The sequence below is a fragment of the Bison bison genome, unplaced genomic scaffold (genome assembly GCF_000754665.1).
Source record: "Bison bison bison isolate TAMUID 2011002044 unplaced genomic scaffold, Bison_UMD1.0 scf7180017864286, whole genome shotgun sequence".
Classification (NCBI taxonomy): Eukaryota; Metazoa; Chordata; class Mammalia; order Artiodactyla; family Bovidae; genus Bison; species Bison bison.
In genome coordinates this window covers 1,373,404-1,391,679 of record NW_011494858.1, presented here as the reverse complement: position 1 = coordinate 1,391,679, position 18,276 = coordinate 1,373,404, and the positions used below count along the sequence as shown (strand labels likewise).

At 47.5% G+C, this 18,276-nt stretch overlaps 1 protein-coding gene across 1 annotated transcript in view; it reads left to right on the top strand.

Annotated features, from left to right (window-relative positions):
- FHOD3 (formin homology 2 domain containing 3) overlaps positions 1–18,276 on the top strand; it is a 469,739-nt gene that overhangs the window by 447,614 nt on the left and 3,849 nt on the right. The window contains exon 26 of the mRNA XM_010849782.1: positions 8,466–8,627. Within this exon, the coding sequence (XP_010848084.1) occupies positions 8,466–8,627 (162 nt within the window). The remainder of the gene's footprint in view (positions 1–8,465; positions 8,628–18,276) is intronic.

Genomic DNA, 18,276 nt, shown 5'->3' with positions numbered 1-18,276 from the left:
GGGTGGCGCCCGTGGTGTCGGGTCCCCCTACAGGGTCCAGGTAGCTGTGTGTCTGTCCGGGCAGTGGGTGGTCCACTCCCCGGGGCTCTCTATACTGACGTCATCACACTTTCCTTCACTCTCACCTTTGTGATCTGCCTTCGTAGCTTCATTTTGGAAACCAGCAACTTTCCCCAAAGCACAGCTTAGTTCACACAGGAGGCATGAGTACTGTGAACGAACCCTTGTGGCTTAAAGCTGAGATCAGCAGGACTTCCCTGGTGGACCAGTGGCTAAGACTCTGTGCTCCCAGTGCAAGGGGCCTGGCTCAGTCCCTGGTCAGGGAACTGGTTCCCACATGCCACAACTAAGAGTTCACAGCCAAATAAAGACAAATACTTTTTAAAAACAACCAGAGATCGGCAAACTATGTCCTCCAAGCCAAATTGAGCTGGCCATTTACGCTTGGAAGTAAGGTCTTAGTGGAACACAGTCACCTTCCTTCTGTGTATATGTGCCGTTTATGCTGCTTTTGCACTGCAGGGCAAAGTCGAGGGGTTGCGACAGAGACTGCTGGGACCGTGGAACCTAATGTTTCTCCTCTTGGGCAGCGTACAGAAAAAGGTTGCTGACCCTTGAATTAAAATGCTGTCCCTTTTTGCGTTTTAAATCCTTGGAGCAGAGAGGAAACTCAGCTTCAAGATGGTAAAGACAGATGAGAGTTTCCAAGTTTGTTTCATAAGTTGGAAAGGATTTTTAACTTGGATTAAGAATTAAGATGTCTTTCGCATCTGAGAGTGCTTCCCCGTGTTCCCCTGGTCTGGGCTGATGCCACATTTACCTTCCTAAGTTCCTCGCTGCCTGCAGGGTCCAGCCCATGCTATTCGTGTGGTATGCTGAGGTCCCCTGGGGTCCGGTCCCCGCCTGGCCCCCACACTTGGTTTCACTTGGTCCCACGGGGTGTGCATCACCCTACTCTGCACACCTGTGTCTCCCTGCGGCCCCACCATGGCTCCTGCTGGCCCCTCCCCTCTGCCTGTCCTGTCACCGCCAGAGCCCACCTCGTCCACGCTCTCCACCTCACCACGCACTCCTGAGACCCCAGGTTAGGTCTCAGGAACTTCCAAACTTTATAACTAAAGAGGATGAACTCCTGGAGGATGGACTTTGTCCTCTTGGTGTTTGCTTAGCACATACTGTTGACACAGACTAGAGGAAGCCATGTATTTATTGCCCAAATTGAAATGCTTTAGAGTGTAAAAGTGGGAACAGTGACAGACTTTATTTTCTTGGGCTCCAAAAATCACTGCAGACATTGACTGCAGTCCTGAAATTAAAAGAGTCTTGCTCCTTGGAAGAAAAGCTATGACAAACCTAGACAGCATATTAAAAAGCAGAGACATCAGTTTGCCAACAAAGGTCCGTATAGTGAAAGCCATGGTTTTTCCAGTAGTCATGTACATATGTGAGAGTTGGACCATGAAGAAGGCTGAGCGCTGAAGAATTGATGCTTTTGAATTGTGATGCTGAAAGAGACTCTTTAGAGTCCCTTGGACTGCAAGGAGATCCAACCAGTCCATCCTAAAGGAAATCAGTCCTGAATGTTCATTGGAAGGACTGATGCTGAAGCTGAAATTCCAATACTTTGGCACCTGATGAGAAGAACTGACTCATTTGAAAAGACCCTGATGCTGGGAAAGATTGAAGGTGGGAGGAGAAGGGGCCGACAGAGGATGAGATGGTTGGATGGCATCACTGACTCAATGGACATGAATTTGAGGAAGCTCCTGGAGTTGGTGATGGACAGGGAAGCCTGGGTTTCATGCTGCAGTCCATGGGGTGTCTCAAAGAGTTGGACATAACTGAGCAACTGAATTGACTGACAGTGTCCCTGAATTTAGTTCCTTCTCCCCTTCTTAATGCTGGACCTTTCACGGGGCTTTTTCTTTGATAGACAGCTAAGAATATGCTGGAAGAAGGGATGCCTGCCTCCACCCTTCCCCATTATCCTGACTGAGACACAGATGATAAATAGAGCAGTCAGCCCGTGTGCTACAATCTAAATTCCAGACTAGACCCCAGATACATGCAGGTGTTACTGTTCACATCAAAGCATCAGAGATTAGGTTCTCTGTGATTTGGTCTTTCTGACCCCTCTGATTCTCAGGTAGTGTTTGATGTGGAATTAGGAAAAGAAAATAACTTACGATTTGGCAAAGCACAGGCAATCTTTTGGTGAGCAAAAGCAGACAGATGCAACTGTGACAGACCACAGCCCTGAGTACTTGGTGTGGGACATTCTGATTGTTTGGTTTTCTATGTGGAAAGAAAGGTGCCCTCTTCTTGGCCAGCGCTGGCTATAAAAGGCCTCCATTTCTCAGATCAATTAAGAAGTGACAGGAGAGAAAGAGTATGTAAACAAGAAAGAATGTAAGAGGAGAGAAGAAAGTTGGTGAGGTCAGAAGGTGAAGAAAATAATACCATTAAATGCTGAGCAGTAGAGACTGTCAGTCTAGACAAAGCGTAAAGCAAGGATAAGAATAAAATAAAACAGCTTTGCACTGTTGGGTGTGAGGTTGGGAATCACTGGCTCCCAAAAGGCCTAGGGCCTCCTATGCATGAGTCTGCCTGTGCCCCAGCAGCTCTTGTAGGCTTTGTCTCCTAGGCTAACCGTGGCCACCAGGAGATCAAAGGCAGCATGAGCACCTGCACTGCAGTGACTCCAGCCATCATGAGTCGAACTGCGGTGCCTTCGTTGCTGCAGGTTGGTGCAATGAAAGCCACCCTGGAAGGTGGAGTCCAATATCGCTGTGCTGTGTGCTTAGTCACTTAGTCGTGTCTGCCTCTTTGCGACCCCGAGGACTGTGGCCTGCCAGGTTCCCCTGTCCATGGGGACTCTCCACACAAGAATCCTGGAGTGGGTTGCCATGCTGTCCTCCAGAGTATCTTCCCAACCCAGGGATCAAACCCAGGTCTCTTTATAATGGAACATAATTTGCTGTTGTTCAGTCACTGTCATGTCCAACTCTTAGCCACCCCCATGGACTGCAGCACGCCAGGCTTCCCTGTCCTTCACCATCTCTAGGAGTTTGCTCAAACTCATGTCCATGGAGTCAGTGATGCCATCCAACCATCTTGTCTTCTGTGGTCGCTTCTCCTTCTGCCTTCCATCTTTCCCAGCATGAGGGACTTTGGTAATGAGTCAGCTCTTTGCATCAGGTGGCCAAAGTATTGGAACTTCAGCTTCAGCATCAGTCCTTCCAATGAATATTCAGGGTTGATTTCCTTTAGGATTGACTGGTTTGATCTCCTTGCAATGGAACATAATGGGTTGTGCTAATTTGAAAAGAGAAAACCCTTCCATAGTGGAAAGGACAAAAAGAAAAAGATATTGCTGGCTTTGTGCAATGTGGGTTCATTTTCACTAACTGATGAAAAGGACTAGGAAGGAAAGTGGTTCAGTCTCTCTGTACTTGCAGAGACGTCTGCTTCCAGGTGGCTTGTCACAGGGCGTAGCAAGTCACCACCCCTGCTACTGTAAACTAGAAACTATAATAAAATAACAAAAACTTTCCTTCAGAATACATCAGAGAACTGTGAAAGGAGAGAGAACTAGACAAACTAGAATTCTGGGTGAGCTGAGGGCACCTCTCTGAGAGCATTCACCTTGTCTGGGCCCAGGCTGAGAGTTAGATTTGCTGTGAGCAGAGTAACTTTAATAGCGAAGAGAATCCAGCAGAACTTTCAGTAGTCATGTGAGCTGGCATAAGAGGATGGAGCTAGAGAAGCTTCAAATGCAGACAGTTTTCTTCATGGGACATTTGCTAAGTACTGGGGCAGTCTGGGGAGGTGGGGAGTGGGAGGCTGTGTCAGAAAGGCTGTAGAAATTTTCCTGCAGTCTTGAAGTTCTGAGGAAACAAAGACAATTTAGAGTAAGCACCTTCAACATGTGCATACAGATAGTTAAAGACAGAGATGGACTGATTCTCAACGAAAACTGCTATTTGGCCCCAATCCTTCTCAGTCCTCCTGGGTGGCTCAGTGGTAAAGAACCCACCTGCCAATGCAAGAGACACGGGTTTGATCCCTGGGTTGGGAAGATCCCCTGGAGAAGAAAATGGCAACCCACTCTAGTATTCTTGCTGGGAAATGCTGTGGACAAAAGGAGCCTGGTGAGCTACAGTCCATGGGGTCACAAAAAGAGTCAGACGTGACTGAGCGACTAACACAAGAACTGCTCAGACCTTCACTATGTCTGCTTAACAGAAAGGGTAAAGACTAGGGGGGAATGACACTGACTTCAGACTCTGCATTCTTTTCTACACAAAGTACAGTCCATAGTCAAAATTAAGAGCCAGGAAAACAGAAAGTGTGACCAAGAAGAAGAAAAGTAGACTAGAGCAGCAGATCCCCAGGTGATCCAGATGTTGAAATTTGCAGTCAAATTTAGCCATTTATAGTTGTTAAAAAAATAAAGTAAAATAGAGACAGATTGATCAAAAGTTTGAAATTTATTTAAAAGAATCAACTGGAATTTCTAGAACCAAAAAGAAGATATCTGATATGATTAACTGATATGATGGGTTTAACAGCAGAGTGGTACCCGCAAAAGAGGTTGGTGAATTCAAACAAAATAGATTAGTAGAAAATAAGCAAACTGAAGCATGGTGAGAAAGAATGAATGGAACGAAATGTAAGAGATCAGTGAAGTGGGATGAAGTGAGAATCGCTCAGTCATGTCTGACTCTTTGTGACCCTGTGGACTGTAGCCTGCCAGGCTCCTCTGTCCATGGAATTCTCCAGGTCAGAATACCGGAGTGGGTACCCATTCCCTTTAGGGAATCTTCCTGACCCAGGGATCTAACTCATATCTCCTGCATTTCAGGCAGATTCTTTACCAGAAGAGATAGGTGGGACACAGTCAAATGGTCTAACATATATGTAACTGGAATATCAGAAAGAAAAAATGGTAAGAAGTAATAATTGAAATAATGGGTGAGAATTTTCCAAAGGCTCATGATAGATAGCAATCCACATATTTTAGAGAGGTGGCAAGGCCAGGGAGGGGCTTCCCTGGTGGTCCAGTGGTTAAGGATCCGCCTTCCAATGCAGGGGGCATGGGTTAGATACCTGGTCAAGGAACTGAGATCCCACCTGCCTCGGAGCAGCCCTTGCACCACAACGGGGGGAGCCTGTGTGCCGCAAGTACTGAGCCCTGTGCTTTAGAGCTCATGCTGTGCGACAGGAGAAGTCAGCATGCCACAAAGCAAAGACAAATATTTAAAGAGAAAAACAACAAATCCAAGGAGAGGAAATACTAAGAAAACCCTACCTAGGCATACACAGACAAACTTCCAAGACCCAAAGATAAAGATAGCATCTTTAAAACAGCCAGAGAGAGAAGAGTGTGCTCTCTGAGAAGCAACAGTAAGAAAAATAACTCACTGTTAGCTGAAACTATGAAAGTCAGAAGAAAGTGGAATGGCAGCTTTAAAACTGCCAAAGAAAAAAAGAAGTTTCTAACCCGTTATAAATCTATACCCAGGGAAACTCTTTTAGAAATGTAGGTAGATGTTTATTACAGTGATATAATATCTATTTGGATATAATTATTTTCATTTTAGACCATTTCTTTGTTAGATTTTTAAGGGAAAAATTAGTTGCAGTGTGTTTTTTCAAACTACAATTTGCATATTTTTTAAAAAATGAAGTCCAATTAAAATGACATGGTACTATCATGGTCTGTAATGTTTTATCTGCTCCACCATATCTTTCTCTATTTGCATATATTATATATGATAAGTTACACAGACATCTCAGTGTATATCAATGTCTGGCTAGCACCTGGGAGACCCTGGGGAGCCCCCTTGGAGTCTAAGGTATGGGCGGTGTTCTCCTGTGGCTGTATGTGTGTGCACAAGTCCCAGAAAGGGAAGCATGTACACAACCAAGAACGGGCTTCACTGGGAATCGGGCAGTGAGCAAAGTAACCAAGAGGAGAGGAGACGAGGAAGCAGAACCGAGACTGAGGTCATGAGAGAATGATAGCATCACAGAACTGAGTCTGATGGTCCTGGACAGATGGCCACATACTCCTTGTGGGCATCTCCTGACATGTCACGGTGCAAGCAGTTCCCCAAGAGCGTGTAAGATGGACATATAGGTAGTTCTCAGTGGAAAGATCAGATGATGCCTTCATTTCCGGCTCATTTCAGGAGCCAGTTAGTTATATTGTATTATGAGCAAAGACAATTGCCTGAGCTTTGTGTGTTTGGGGAAGGGTAGCTTGGCATTTCAAAATGGGGCACTTAATTTTAAATCAATAGAGAAAAGGGAAAAAAGGAAATTGCTGGGTAAAATGCAATTGTTCTGTTGATGGCTTTGTTGTGAGGAGGGCTGTGGTTTAGAGGCTCTGCCGAGCCCCGTCTGAGAGCTCTGCTGCCGTGAGGACTCTTGCCTTCGATTAGAACACCTAGACCAGCCTGAGAATACAGAAAAATTTATCAATTTCAAAAATTAATTTCTGAGAAGAACATATTTTTAGAGGGTTTTATGATGCTGAAAACACTAACCTTCTGATGGAAACAAGTAGATCAGTTGCCATTAGGTATAAGCAGAAAAAGTAAAAATGTCCTGATTTTCTAAATCCCAATGTTGTAAGTATGCTCTTACTCGTGAAACAAAGCACTTTTTTAAAATGACCACAACAAAAGCCTTGTTCGCGGAAAACATCATTGTCCTATGGCCTCAGTTCTCAAATACATGCAAGTGGTCAAACACTGGAATCCTGGTTCTCGTTTGCAAAGTACGAATTATTTGTGTGTTTAATTTAGTCATCTGAATTTTACTAGCAGAAATTATGACTAAATTATAGAATATTACATATTTTCAGTCTATAAAATGTACAGTCTATTGAGCTGTGATCAACAATTCCCTACAATTTCCATTAATATCCAAATACCAAAGTTTTGAAAAATTAGTATAGAACTCAAAATTTAAGATAAATGTTTACTAACATTTTTTCCCTGTAGTTTGAGAAAAGCTGACTATTCTTCAGCTTTAACTGGATCTTGGTCAAGATCAGGGTACCTGTGTTCCACAAACATAGAGTCTGAGAACACTCACTTGCAGGCTCTTTATTATGAAGAGAAGTGTAAGCAGAGGAAATTCACAATATTGAGCACATTGTACATTTATTTTTCTTACAGAAGCATATTTCCCATCTTAGAGAAGAGATTTCACAAAGAAGTTGATGAGTCACAAAGTTCATTTTTAATGAATCAAAATAGCATTCGTTTCTAAGTGTTTAATATGATTTGAGAACCCATGTTTTTGTGGTACTTTCTTCTTGCTGGTCTAGAGGCAGGTGCTTTCATGTCAGACTGGGCCTGTCCTAACATATAGCTATAAACACATTTTTTTTTTTTTTCTGGCCAGGAAGCAGATAAATGTACCAAAGAAAATGTTGTTTGGGAACTTCCTTGGTAGTTAAAGAAGTTGGTTAGGACTCTGCACTCCCAATGCAGGGGGCCTGGGTTCGATCCCTGGTCAGAAAACTAGATCTCTCGTGCTGCAACTAAAGCCTGGTGCAACCAAATAAATTTTGAAAAGTAGACAATATGTGTTATCTCCGCTTTCCTAATGGGAGAGGGCACTCCTGTTATGATTTTTAAAGGCTAGGTAATCCAAAAAAAAAAAAGATGAACCCATATGTTACAAAATCCATTGACTTTTATTTAACTGAATGAGAAGTTAGGGTTAGCTGACGTACACTGCTGCTGCTGCTGCTGCTGCTAAGTCACTTCAGTCGTGTCTGACTCTGTGCGACCCCATAGATGGCAGCCCACCAGGCTCCCCCATCCCTGGGATTCTCCAGGCAAGAACACTGGAGTGGGTTGCCATTTCCTCCTCCAGTGCATGAAAGTGAAAAGTCAAAGTGAAGTTGCTCAGTCATGTCTGACTCCTAGCGACCCCATGGACTGCCCCCTACGAGGCTCCTCCATCCATGGGATTTGCCAGGCAAGAGTACTGAAGTGGGTTGCCATTGCCTTCTCCTGACATACACTAGGCACACTCAACCAGAAATAGACAGCTGAAACGTAACAAACATCTCCGGACATTTCCGGAGTGCATCACTGGGTATCTGTGATGTGCAGGGCACCATGTCGCATCGGGAGTCTACCCTCCCCCCACCCCCATGACCACAGGACCTGGCAGGTGGAGACATACCCAGAACAGTGAGAGATGGGGACACAGCTGTGTGACAGAGTATGGCATAACGTGCCACTGGCGTGGGTTCTTGGAAGGCCAGAGCCCGGAGGGTGACGGTCCCAGGTCACTGCGGTGCCCCTGCAGTGGGGACGGGTGAGCTCCCTGGATCCGCCAGGTTCCGCCCTGACTTGGCTCCACTGGGCTCTGTTGCTGACGGGCTTTGCTGTGTTCTCCTCTCTGAGTACCTCGTGCTCTCTGGTTGTTTGATTCTTCAGGATCCGCTAGTTCCTGGACTATGGGCATGGATGACTCGCCTAATGTCACGGATGATGCAGCTGATGAGATCATGGACCGCATCGTCAAGTCGGCCACCCAAGTGCCCAGTCAGCGAGTGGTGCCGCGGGAGAGGAAGCGTTCCCGCGCCAACCGGAAGTCTCGTAAGTGCCTCGGAGTTAGGTCGCCAGACTCGGCCTCCTGGGAGCTGCCTCCTGGCTCTCTATGACCCTATGACTCAGAGGTGGGATTTAGTGAATTGTCTGTGGTGCCCGGAGGGCCCACGTGTGGTCTTCAACGAAAGGATTTTGTGCTGGACCGTCAGCACTGGCCACTGGGGGAGGAGGTGTGCCGCAGCCGCCTGTCCACGGTATTTGCCATGTCTGGTCAGGCCTCCCCTGGTTCACACGTTGTCCCCAGGAAGGTCTGAAAGGGGACACTGAAAAAGACATTTCAGTGTCTTTGGTGTGCAGGGATGGATACACTGGGCCAGTTGCCAAGTACTGCCCTGAGGGCTTTGCTGGGGCCCTATTTCTGCCCCTCGCCCAGCATCAGGGACCACTTTCTGGGCTGGAGACTATTCCCCAGTGGTTCACTGCTGCCCGTGAACATGCTGAAGGTGAGCCCAGAGGTGGCAGGTGATTTTACGGTCATTAGGATGCTTAAGATCACTCATGTTAGCCTAGGTTGATCAGGCTTTTTTTTTTAAATTGCCTACCAAATAGAGGATATTTCCTGCTCCCTGTTACCTGCTCCTACCCACTGAATGACAGGTCGTGGAGCCGCCTCCGTGGGCACCAAGCTGAGTCTCACAGGGACGGCTCACTTCAAGAAGCAGGTTCTCTGAATCCTTTGACATGGCCATGGTCCTCCTGTGTTTCAGAAGAGAGCTTACCGCCCCAAGCCTTGGCCTGCTACTGGTCACTCAAGAGACAGCTTGAGTCTCCACCAGCTCAGCCTCCAGGAATGCTGACTAGGACAGGGATTTCTGATGTTTCATAAAAAGGATGCCTGTTTGCCTCCCCTCATCTTAGCTTCCAGAGTGAAAAGAGAGTGCCTCTCAGGAGTCAAGAGTTCAGTAAGAACTCAAACTCAGAGCCCCCCCATGCAGTACCACCCTGCACTCATGGGGGGTGGCTGCATTTTGGGCTGCATACTGTGGACGCCCTGGTTCTGTTTGTCCCGTTGTCATGCATGTTTCCAGGGTAAAGAATACTAAACCGAATTGCCACAGACTCTCAGACCCTGCCCCTTTTATATCATTGCCTTTAGATTCTAGGGAACATTTTCTCCAGAAAAAGTAGGTTCCACTCAACACCACTTGCAGGGAGAAGCAGAACCTCTCAAATTACAGAACTTGGGGGTTGGGGGCTGTGGTTCTCAGTCGGTGAGATAGGAGGCTGGTTTTGCCACACTCCTTAGAGGAGGTCCATCCTGATGGTACACGCTTCAAGTACCTTCTTGAGTTGTGGTTCTCAACCGTGGGTGCACAGTAGAACCTTCTGCAGAGCTTTAAAAACCCCCGGTGTCTGGGCCGGACTCAAGCCAACCACCGGAGAGCCTGTGCGGTGGGGTCCTCCCCGCGCCCCCGGGTGGTTGGTGTCACTGGAAGGACTCTTGTTCCACTCGGTGCGGCCTCTGCCACACTCCCTCCATTTTTAAAATAGAAACGTATCGTTCAGGGGGACTTTTTACATCTGGAAGAATATGTTTGTGGGCTCCAACATCGCTGTCTTTACGTTTTCCAACATTTCCTGGTGCTGCTTTGCCATCCTCCTGGTGCTCCCATGTGAAAACTTGACTAGGGGCTTGCGACTTAAAGTTGTTCCTCAGACAACATGAGCATCTCTTGGAGGCTGGTTAGAAACACACGTTCACAGGGACCTCTCCAGGGCAGCTGATTCAGAACCTGCATTTAACAAGATCCCCAGGGGACCTGAGCACAGTAAGGCGGAGGTGGCCCTGGGATACGAGGCCAAGACGGAATTGCAGGGTCCCCAGATGTGCACGTCTTGGGGAGCAGACTCTTCTCCAGAAGCTCACCCTTACTCTCTCCACACTGCGTGCTCCAGGTCAGGCCAGCACGTGCCTTTTTCTGAAGAGTGTGAATAGCATTCTTTATGTTTTGACTCACTTTCTTTCTGCATACTGGGAAGGTCTAGCCTCTTGTGGTTTGTGTCTCTTCTGTTACGTATGGCTTATCTACATCATTTGCATATTTTTCTCTTGCTGTTTTCATAATCAGAAATCTTTTTCTTAAATAGCTTTTTTTTAAAAATTAAATTTATGAAAGGTTTCTGGGGTCTTAAGTAGATTATCCTCAGTATCTGTCCTTTATTGAAAGTGCAAGTTGCTCAGTCATGTCTCATTCTGACTCTTTGTGACCCCATTGACTGTAGCCCGCCAGGCTCCTCTGTCCATGGAATTCTCCAGGCCAGAATGCTGGAGTGGGTTGCCGTTCCCTTCTCCAGGGGATCTTCCCAACACAGGGATCGAACTCAGGTCTAATGCATTGCAGGCAGATTCTTTACCGTCTGAGCCACCAAGGAAGCCCTTGTCCTTTATTACCATTCTCTTATTTACTTAACTAAACCAGTAACCAAATGGAAGAAACCATGTACCAGTAGACAACTTCAGTGCAAAGTCTCCATCGGGAAGAGCTAGGGAAAGCACTTTGGGGGGAGTCGACCATGGGGGCGGAGTAAAGAAAGGATACCAGGCCAGGGATTGCCCTCCAGAAGATGGGCAGAGTTGGGCCAGGGATCTCAGAGAAGGAGACTGCATGAGACAGGGGCCTGGCCAGTCCCTGGAGGCCCCGGCCGTGTCCTCCTCCTATAGGTTGTAAGTCTGTGTTGGCAAAGAGTGTTGGCCCTGCCTTCCCGCCAGATTCTTAGAGAGACACATAATGTCAGTGGGAACAATAACACAGTCATAATTAATTTTCCTCTTCAGTCTGGCCAGAGAGATATTTTGCCTGTTTTTGTGGTTGACATAAAATAATTTCCTGTGGTATCGTTTCCATTCCAATCTTATGCAAAACAGCCCTATATTCTTTTTATTTAGCCAAACATATTTTGTCCCGTGATGCAGTTGCTACAACAAATACAGCTCTGCATGTATGTAAGTGTTTATCTGTGACAGGTTTCGTTTATTAGTGATGGCACCATACACAGAAATTTGAGATGGGGAAGTTACTCTGATTTCTGTTATAAAGGGATGTAAACTCCAGCTTTTCACAAGAAGTTAAAGGAACGAGAAAAAACCAATTTGCAAAATCGACATGAAGTTCAGCTTGGGGCCTCACCCTGGAACAATGCTGCATCAGATTTGATTGTTTAATGGCGGCGATGAGGCAAGTGGATAAATGAATAACCAACATATTTGGGCTATAACTCATTTAGCTAAAGACAATAACAGTCCAGCTGTTGCAGGAAACCAAACTGAATCCAGCCCATAACCTAGAAATTTATGACCTGCAAGCCACTCAAGACTCCTCGTAGATACTTAAACTTTTGCTTTCATGTTTGATGCTGGTGGCCAGGCTTACCCCTGCCAAGAGTCCTGCTTAAAGCCTGAAATATGCAGCCAGTTGGGACACACCCAGGGCACTGTAATGGATTCCGAAGTTCCCAGGCTCTGTTCTGCTGTTTTCCCAGCTGGTACCATCAGGGTCTCAATAAGTAAAGTGTTTTGAATTGTGCAGTTGATGTCTAGCCTGTAAAATGTCAACACAAATGCACCTCAAATGCTCCCCCAGAATCTAGCCAAGGCTCTCGAATCAGCTGGTGCAGGTGACCGAGGAGAGCATTCTCTAAGCCCTTTGTTTTCTTCTTCTTTGGGTTTTTCTTTTCATCATATCAGGGGAGGTATCCGTCTGGCCAAAAAGTTAATTTGGGTTTTTTCATTACATCTTATGGAAAAGTCCGAATGAACTTTTTGACCAACCCCATACTGTGTCCGGGCAGGAAATGGCAACCCACTCTGGTATTCTTGCCTGGAAAATTCCATGGACAGAGGTGCCTAGTGGGCTATACAGTCCATGGAGTCACACAGAGACACGACTGAGCGCACACACACACACACACACACACTTTGTCTCCAGGCTATTTTTTCTCTTAGGCCTCCCAAATGTTGGTCTTCCCGTGGAAACCTTAAAGCTGATGGGCATCTGAGGTCTCCTTCCCACTGTGATTCTGCGGGACAGGCTCGGGGTCTGGGGAGGAAAAGGGCCCTTGTGTTCTTTTCTCTGAGACCTATCTTCGGAAGAGGGTCTCTGCCCTGGTGGCCGTCTGCATGTCACCGTTAGCCTGGCCTGTCACAGCAGAGGGGGCACTAGGGGCTCATGGTTTGCCTTTTACTCTTTCCCAGAGGAGCCCAGGTCTTGTCCCACTGAGAGAGGCTGGATGCCCCCTCTCCTGCTGTTTCTCTCCAAGGAGGAGTCTGGGCCCCACCTGTGATGTCAACATGGAGTATTGGGCTCAGGGCTATGTTTCTATAAAAGTGCGATCACTTCGACATGACCTACAAGCAATCCACCAATGTCGTAGGAATATAAGCTAGGTCATCTTTACAAGAATGGTGTTTCAGTGTGAGGGGCCAGAAGTCTGATTCTAGGGGCTGCTGGGAAAGGAACACTGAACTCTAACTTGATTTAATGACTGGACTCTCATTCCACCTCTTACAAAGCTTCACCATTCCTCTTGAAGGGCATGTGACATGTTCATGTTGATTCGATATAACAAAGATCTTTTTTTACAACATATTGAGGGACGTTGCCATGCCATCACGTTACAGAATTACATGGAGAAGGAGGCTGAACAAATCTGAAAAATTATTGACCCTGTTTTAGGAAAATGGTAGCTATGCCTCACAAAATATTAGATTGAGTGCTGGATCTGATCAGTTCAGTTCAGTCGCTCAGTCATGTCTGACTCTTTGCGACCCCATGAATCGCAGCACGCCAGGCCTCCCTGTCCATCATCATCTCCCGGAGTTCACTCAAACTCACGTCCATTGAGTCGGTGATGCCATCCAGCCATCTCATCCTCTGTCATCTCCTTTTCCTCCTGCCCCCAATCCCTCCCAGCATCAGAGTCTTTTCCAACGAGTCAACTCTTTGCATGAAGTGGCCAAAGTTCTGATCAGTACTCAGGTTAATTGTAATTTTCCAAAGTGGTGTTTGAAAATGTCCAGAAATTTTCCCACTAATCCCATTAAGAAAAATTTCCCTGCATGTTACTACATAGTTCTTCCCTACTTACAAATTTTATATTCTTTTATAGGGCTAACAATGGAAAGAGCCAGAGGCGTTAAAATGAATGCTCTTAGAATACAGTAGAATAAGATGTTAGTAAAAGGACCAGAGTTTCTCAATCAAACTTTTGTCTTCTCAACATCATTACTATTTACTCAAAGCCTAAATATATTTCCAGCTCATTAAAGCTGGACTGATTGCCCCTCTGAAGACAGCTAAGGGCACCCACCCAGGCCAGAGGACAAAAAGATAAATAGAGTAAGTCTGAGAAGGAGCTAAAGTCTCCTAAACCTGGTGGTGAGCCAGTGCATTTTAGAGAGCCGATATGTAAGGGATGGGCCTCTGGGGAGAAGTGCCACTCCATCAGCGCCCACTCCCGGCTGCAGGAGTAGGGTGGCCAGAGAGAATGGGGCTGACAGCCGCTCACTGACCCACTGGGGCCGACTTTAAGCCTATGGTGGGTGTCTAGCCCTTTGCACTGGAAAAGGAAGATGGGGAAGTGAGGAAGGTATTTGTAGCCCGGGTCTTCATTGGGAGGGTCTGGGAGGCAGGGCTGGACGGACCCAGGAAAGGGGCTTTGGGGGAGTTTGCCAGGGGTAAGCTGGGAGGCATAGTTAGAGTCTGGGGACTGGGGAGTGAGACGGTGCTTTCAGAACAGACGCCAAATCACCTGAGCCCTGGCTGCTACTGCTGCTAAGTCACTTCAGTCGTGTCTGACTCTGTGTGACCCCATAGACGGCAGCCCACCAGGGTCCCCCGTCCCTGGGATTCTCCAGGCAAGAACACTGGAGTGGGTTGCCATTTCCTTCTCCAATCTGAGCCCTGGAGGCAGATCCAAAACAGGGTGTACAGGCCCCGCACCCAAGCCCATGAGGGCGGAAGCAGCCCCTTGCTCTAGAGTTGCTGGGACTTTGATGTAATGGAAAGCTCAAGTCTTGGAGTTAGAGAGGCAAAGCAGAAAGAGCTTGCAAGTGTTTCCCTGCACTGAATGGCTCTCCCAAACTGCGAACTAGCGTGTTGAAAAAGGGGGCTGGCTTCTTTGTCCCTCACCGTATTTGTCTGAATGGCAGGCACCCTTTTGCCCAGAGTGGTGGTTCAAGAGAAGAGAGGATCCGTGGAAGAGAGGAATATGAGACTTTGTCTTTTCTGTGTCAGAGAGCTATTCTGGGAGCAAAGCAGAGGGTTCTCGGAAGGGGGCTTCGGAAAGTGCCAAGCACCTTACTGACAGGAGGTGACAGTGGTTCATCGTCTTTGCTGCCAAGTTCAGATGGAATCCATCTCTATGCTTGAGAATCTGCACAGTCATAACACAGAAGGGACTGGCTCCCATTTAAATGGCTTGGCTTCACTGAGCCTGTCTTCTTCCAGCAAGTAAGGGTGGTGATGCCAGCCTCCCGGGACGGTTGTGAGGGTTAAGTGAGCCACCTGTGATGGGGTCTCACCATCCCCCTTCCCTTCACACTGGTGCCCAAGGGTCCCGGTAGGAATACGAAGCTGCCTGTAGATGTGTAAGGGCTGCGTGCAGAAGTCACCCAGGAGCTTGTGCACAGAAGACACACCCACCTCAGTATCACTTTGCTGCCATCACCCACCTCACTCCCCGAGCACCACTGTCCACCTCACTTGATCCGCTGTAATTCGTGGACCAGACCCATTTTGTCCCTCTCTTTTTACCCCCGGGACTCCGGTGCAGTGGCTTGCTCCTGTGCACAGAAGCCTGGGCTGTCAGCACGGTGTGTGTCTAGTACTGTTGTGCCGTCTCGGATACGCACTAAGGAGCTGGGCTTCATCTGAAAAGCGGGAAGGGATTTCAGTCATGCCCAGGACTTGCAACAATGCTGAAAACTCTGAGCCCAGAAAGCCATGGAGGAACTGTTTCATTTCTTTTCTCCCTGGCCAGGCTCCGCCCTCTCTCCCCCATCCTCCCCACTGCGTGACTCATAAAAGGCAGTCTGCTTTTGCATTTTCACTGATTGCTGTCTGCTCAGTGCCTAGCTAGCAACCAAAGAGATGGTGGAGGATCGCTGGATGTGAACATAGCTACAGACGTAGGCAGGAAGTGGGGTAGGGACTCTGCACAGCCACGACCGTGGCCACACCAGCGGTTGTAGAAAGTGCCTGATACCATAAATGTTGGGCCTCCCAACAGTGGCTGAGTGGTAAAGAATCCTCCTGCCAGTGTAGGAGGCAAGGGTTCGATCCCTGATCTGGGAAGATCCCCTGGAGAAGGAAATGGCGACCCACTCTAGTATTTTTGCTTGGACAGGGGAGCCTGGTGCGCTACAGTCCATTGGGTTGCAAAGAGTTGGACACAACTTAGTGACTGAACACATCAACCATAAATGTTGCTAAGAGCCGTCTCAGTGTGAGTGAACTTAATTCTGGGTCAGGCCTGTCACCACAGAGGCCATCACCTTCCTGAGCAGCTTTGCTGCATCGCAGTCAGATGCCAATGACTTAAGTCAGGGATCTGCGCCTTCCAGGAGACCAGCGTTCCTGTCCGGGATAGGTATGGCTGCGGCAAGGACTGTCTGATTCTCATTCCATTTAGGCTGCCGCAGGTCAGCTGTTTCACTCTCAGCTTTAAATGTTCCTCCTGACTCAGACAGTTGCCCCGATGTGGGCAATTTCAGTTCCCCCACCCGCCAAGGGCAGGTCCAGTCCTAGTAACACTCCTGTTTTTTCCTCCTGGCTCCTTAGTCCTACCAGGTTTTGCATGGTTCTATATATTCTTTTCTGCTGGTCAGGTGCTCCTGTCCGCTCTCAGCTGCTGTTCTGCACGCATCTCTGTGTCTGAAGGTGTATTCCTGATGTATCCTTGGAGAGAGAGGTACTATACATCTGCCTACTCCTCCACCTTCTTGTTCCTAAGTCAGGGATCTGAATCTCCCAGGAGGTCAGGATGCACTTCGGGGGTCTCTCCCAGAGACACTGGTTCTTGGTGCCCCAGGCTGAGTCTGCAAAGTCCAGTTTAAATCAACCAGCTTTGGGAACCTTAGCCCCTTGCTGTTGTCATTTGAATTTTGTTTTTTCTTTTAGATTTTATTTTGAAAGAATTTTAAGACTTAACAAAAAGTTTCAAAAGTAAGCTCAGAGAGTTGCCTTCTATCCTTCACCCAGCTCCCCTTAGTGTTAACACCCTACGCACTGTAGGACGATGTGTCAAAAAATTAACTATTAACTGAACTGCAGTCTTGACTCAGATTTCACCAGTTTCCCACCAATGCCCTTTCCTGGTCTGTGATCCTACTTCAAGCCCCGTGTTGGGTTGTCATCTTGTCTTCTCAGTCTGCTCTGATCTGTGGCAGACATTCGTGACCTTGACACTTTCGGAAAGTACCGGCCAGTTATTTTGTAGAAAGCTGTCAATTTGGGGAAGCTTGCTTTTAATGGACAGGATTTTATGTGAAAAAAAAGATGGAGGGCAAAAGTAAGGAAATTAACCTAAAAGGTTAAATAATTGACATTGACCAAAAAAAAAAAAAAAAAACCCCACAAAAATCCCACAGAATGTCTAGCATTGAATTACTAAGAATGACACACAGCTCCTGGTATTTAAGTCCAAAGGGGCAGGACTGGACCCATCATTTTTCTCCTTCAGCAGACAGGTCCCTCCAGGAACAAGGGCTGCATAAACGAACAGCTCTGATAGCAGCTGGGCCAGTTACTTCCCAGTGCCCAAACGAAAACATGTAGGACATCTTCAAGCTCCAATGTGAGTCCCTGTCATCCCAGACATGCTATTCTCAGGAGACTCATCAGAGCAGTCTTTAGGATCTTAGGGATTACAAACAACAACAATGACTTATTTCCAGATCGCTTGGCATTATATGACAAAAAATGAAAAAAAAAAAATCTGTCAGTGATCCAAAGAGCACGCATGTGGCTTTCTGTCCCATGGGAGTAAAACTCGGTCCGTCTGCCATCAGAATGAAAAATTGTCGGCACGTGGGCTGCCAGGCCTGTCAGGGCACAGCTGTCCAGGGTGGGCTCTGGTTCGAGCTTCTTGGCCCGAGTCCTTCTCTCCCACCCTCTGCAGGGCCAGGGTCTCTGTCTCTCCATACTGCTGTTGCTCATTCCCTGTCCTCATCTCATAGGGTTTCCACAAAATTAGGGTGAAATAATCCGAGGTAGTGCTCAGGAAACGGCAACCACCATCATTCTTCTCGGATTCAACTTAACAGAGAGTCACCTGGGAGCACTTTGGAGGATTAAACAAAAGTGTTTTTCAAGGGTGGAGCGGGGAAGAAAAGAGAAAAACTTAGGATTTTTCCATGAGCCCCAGACCCCCCTGTGCTGCATGTTGACGGCAGAGGTGCCCCGGGTCGGATCCCAGGGCTGGCGTTCCGGGAGCTGTCACAAGTCCTAGGGCGTCGAGGGGCTGCTGGTGCCAGCAGAGTGACCCAGGCTGTCTATGGAAGGGCTGCGGGGCAGACAAGGATAAACATTTCCACGGTCTGTTCTCTGTTAAGCGGCTGCGGGGAGGGGAGGCAGTGGCATGTGACAAGCCGGGGAGCTCCGAGGCAGCCGGAGCGTTCAAGCGGGGAGCAGGAGTGGGG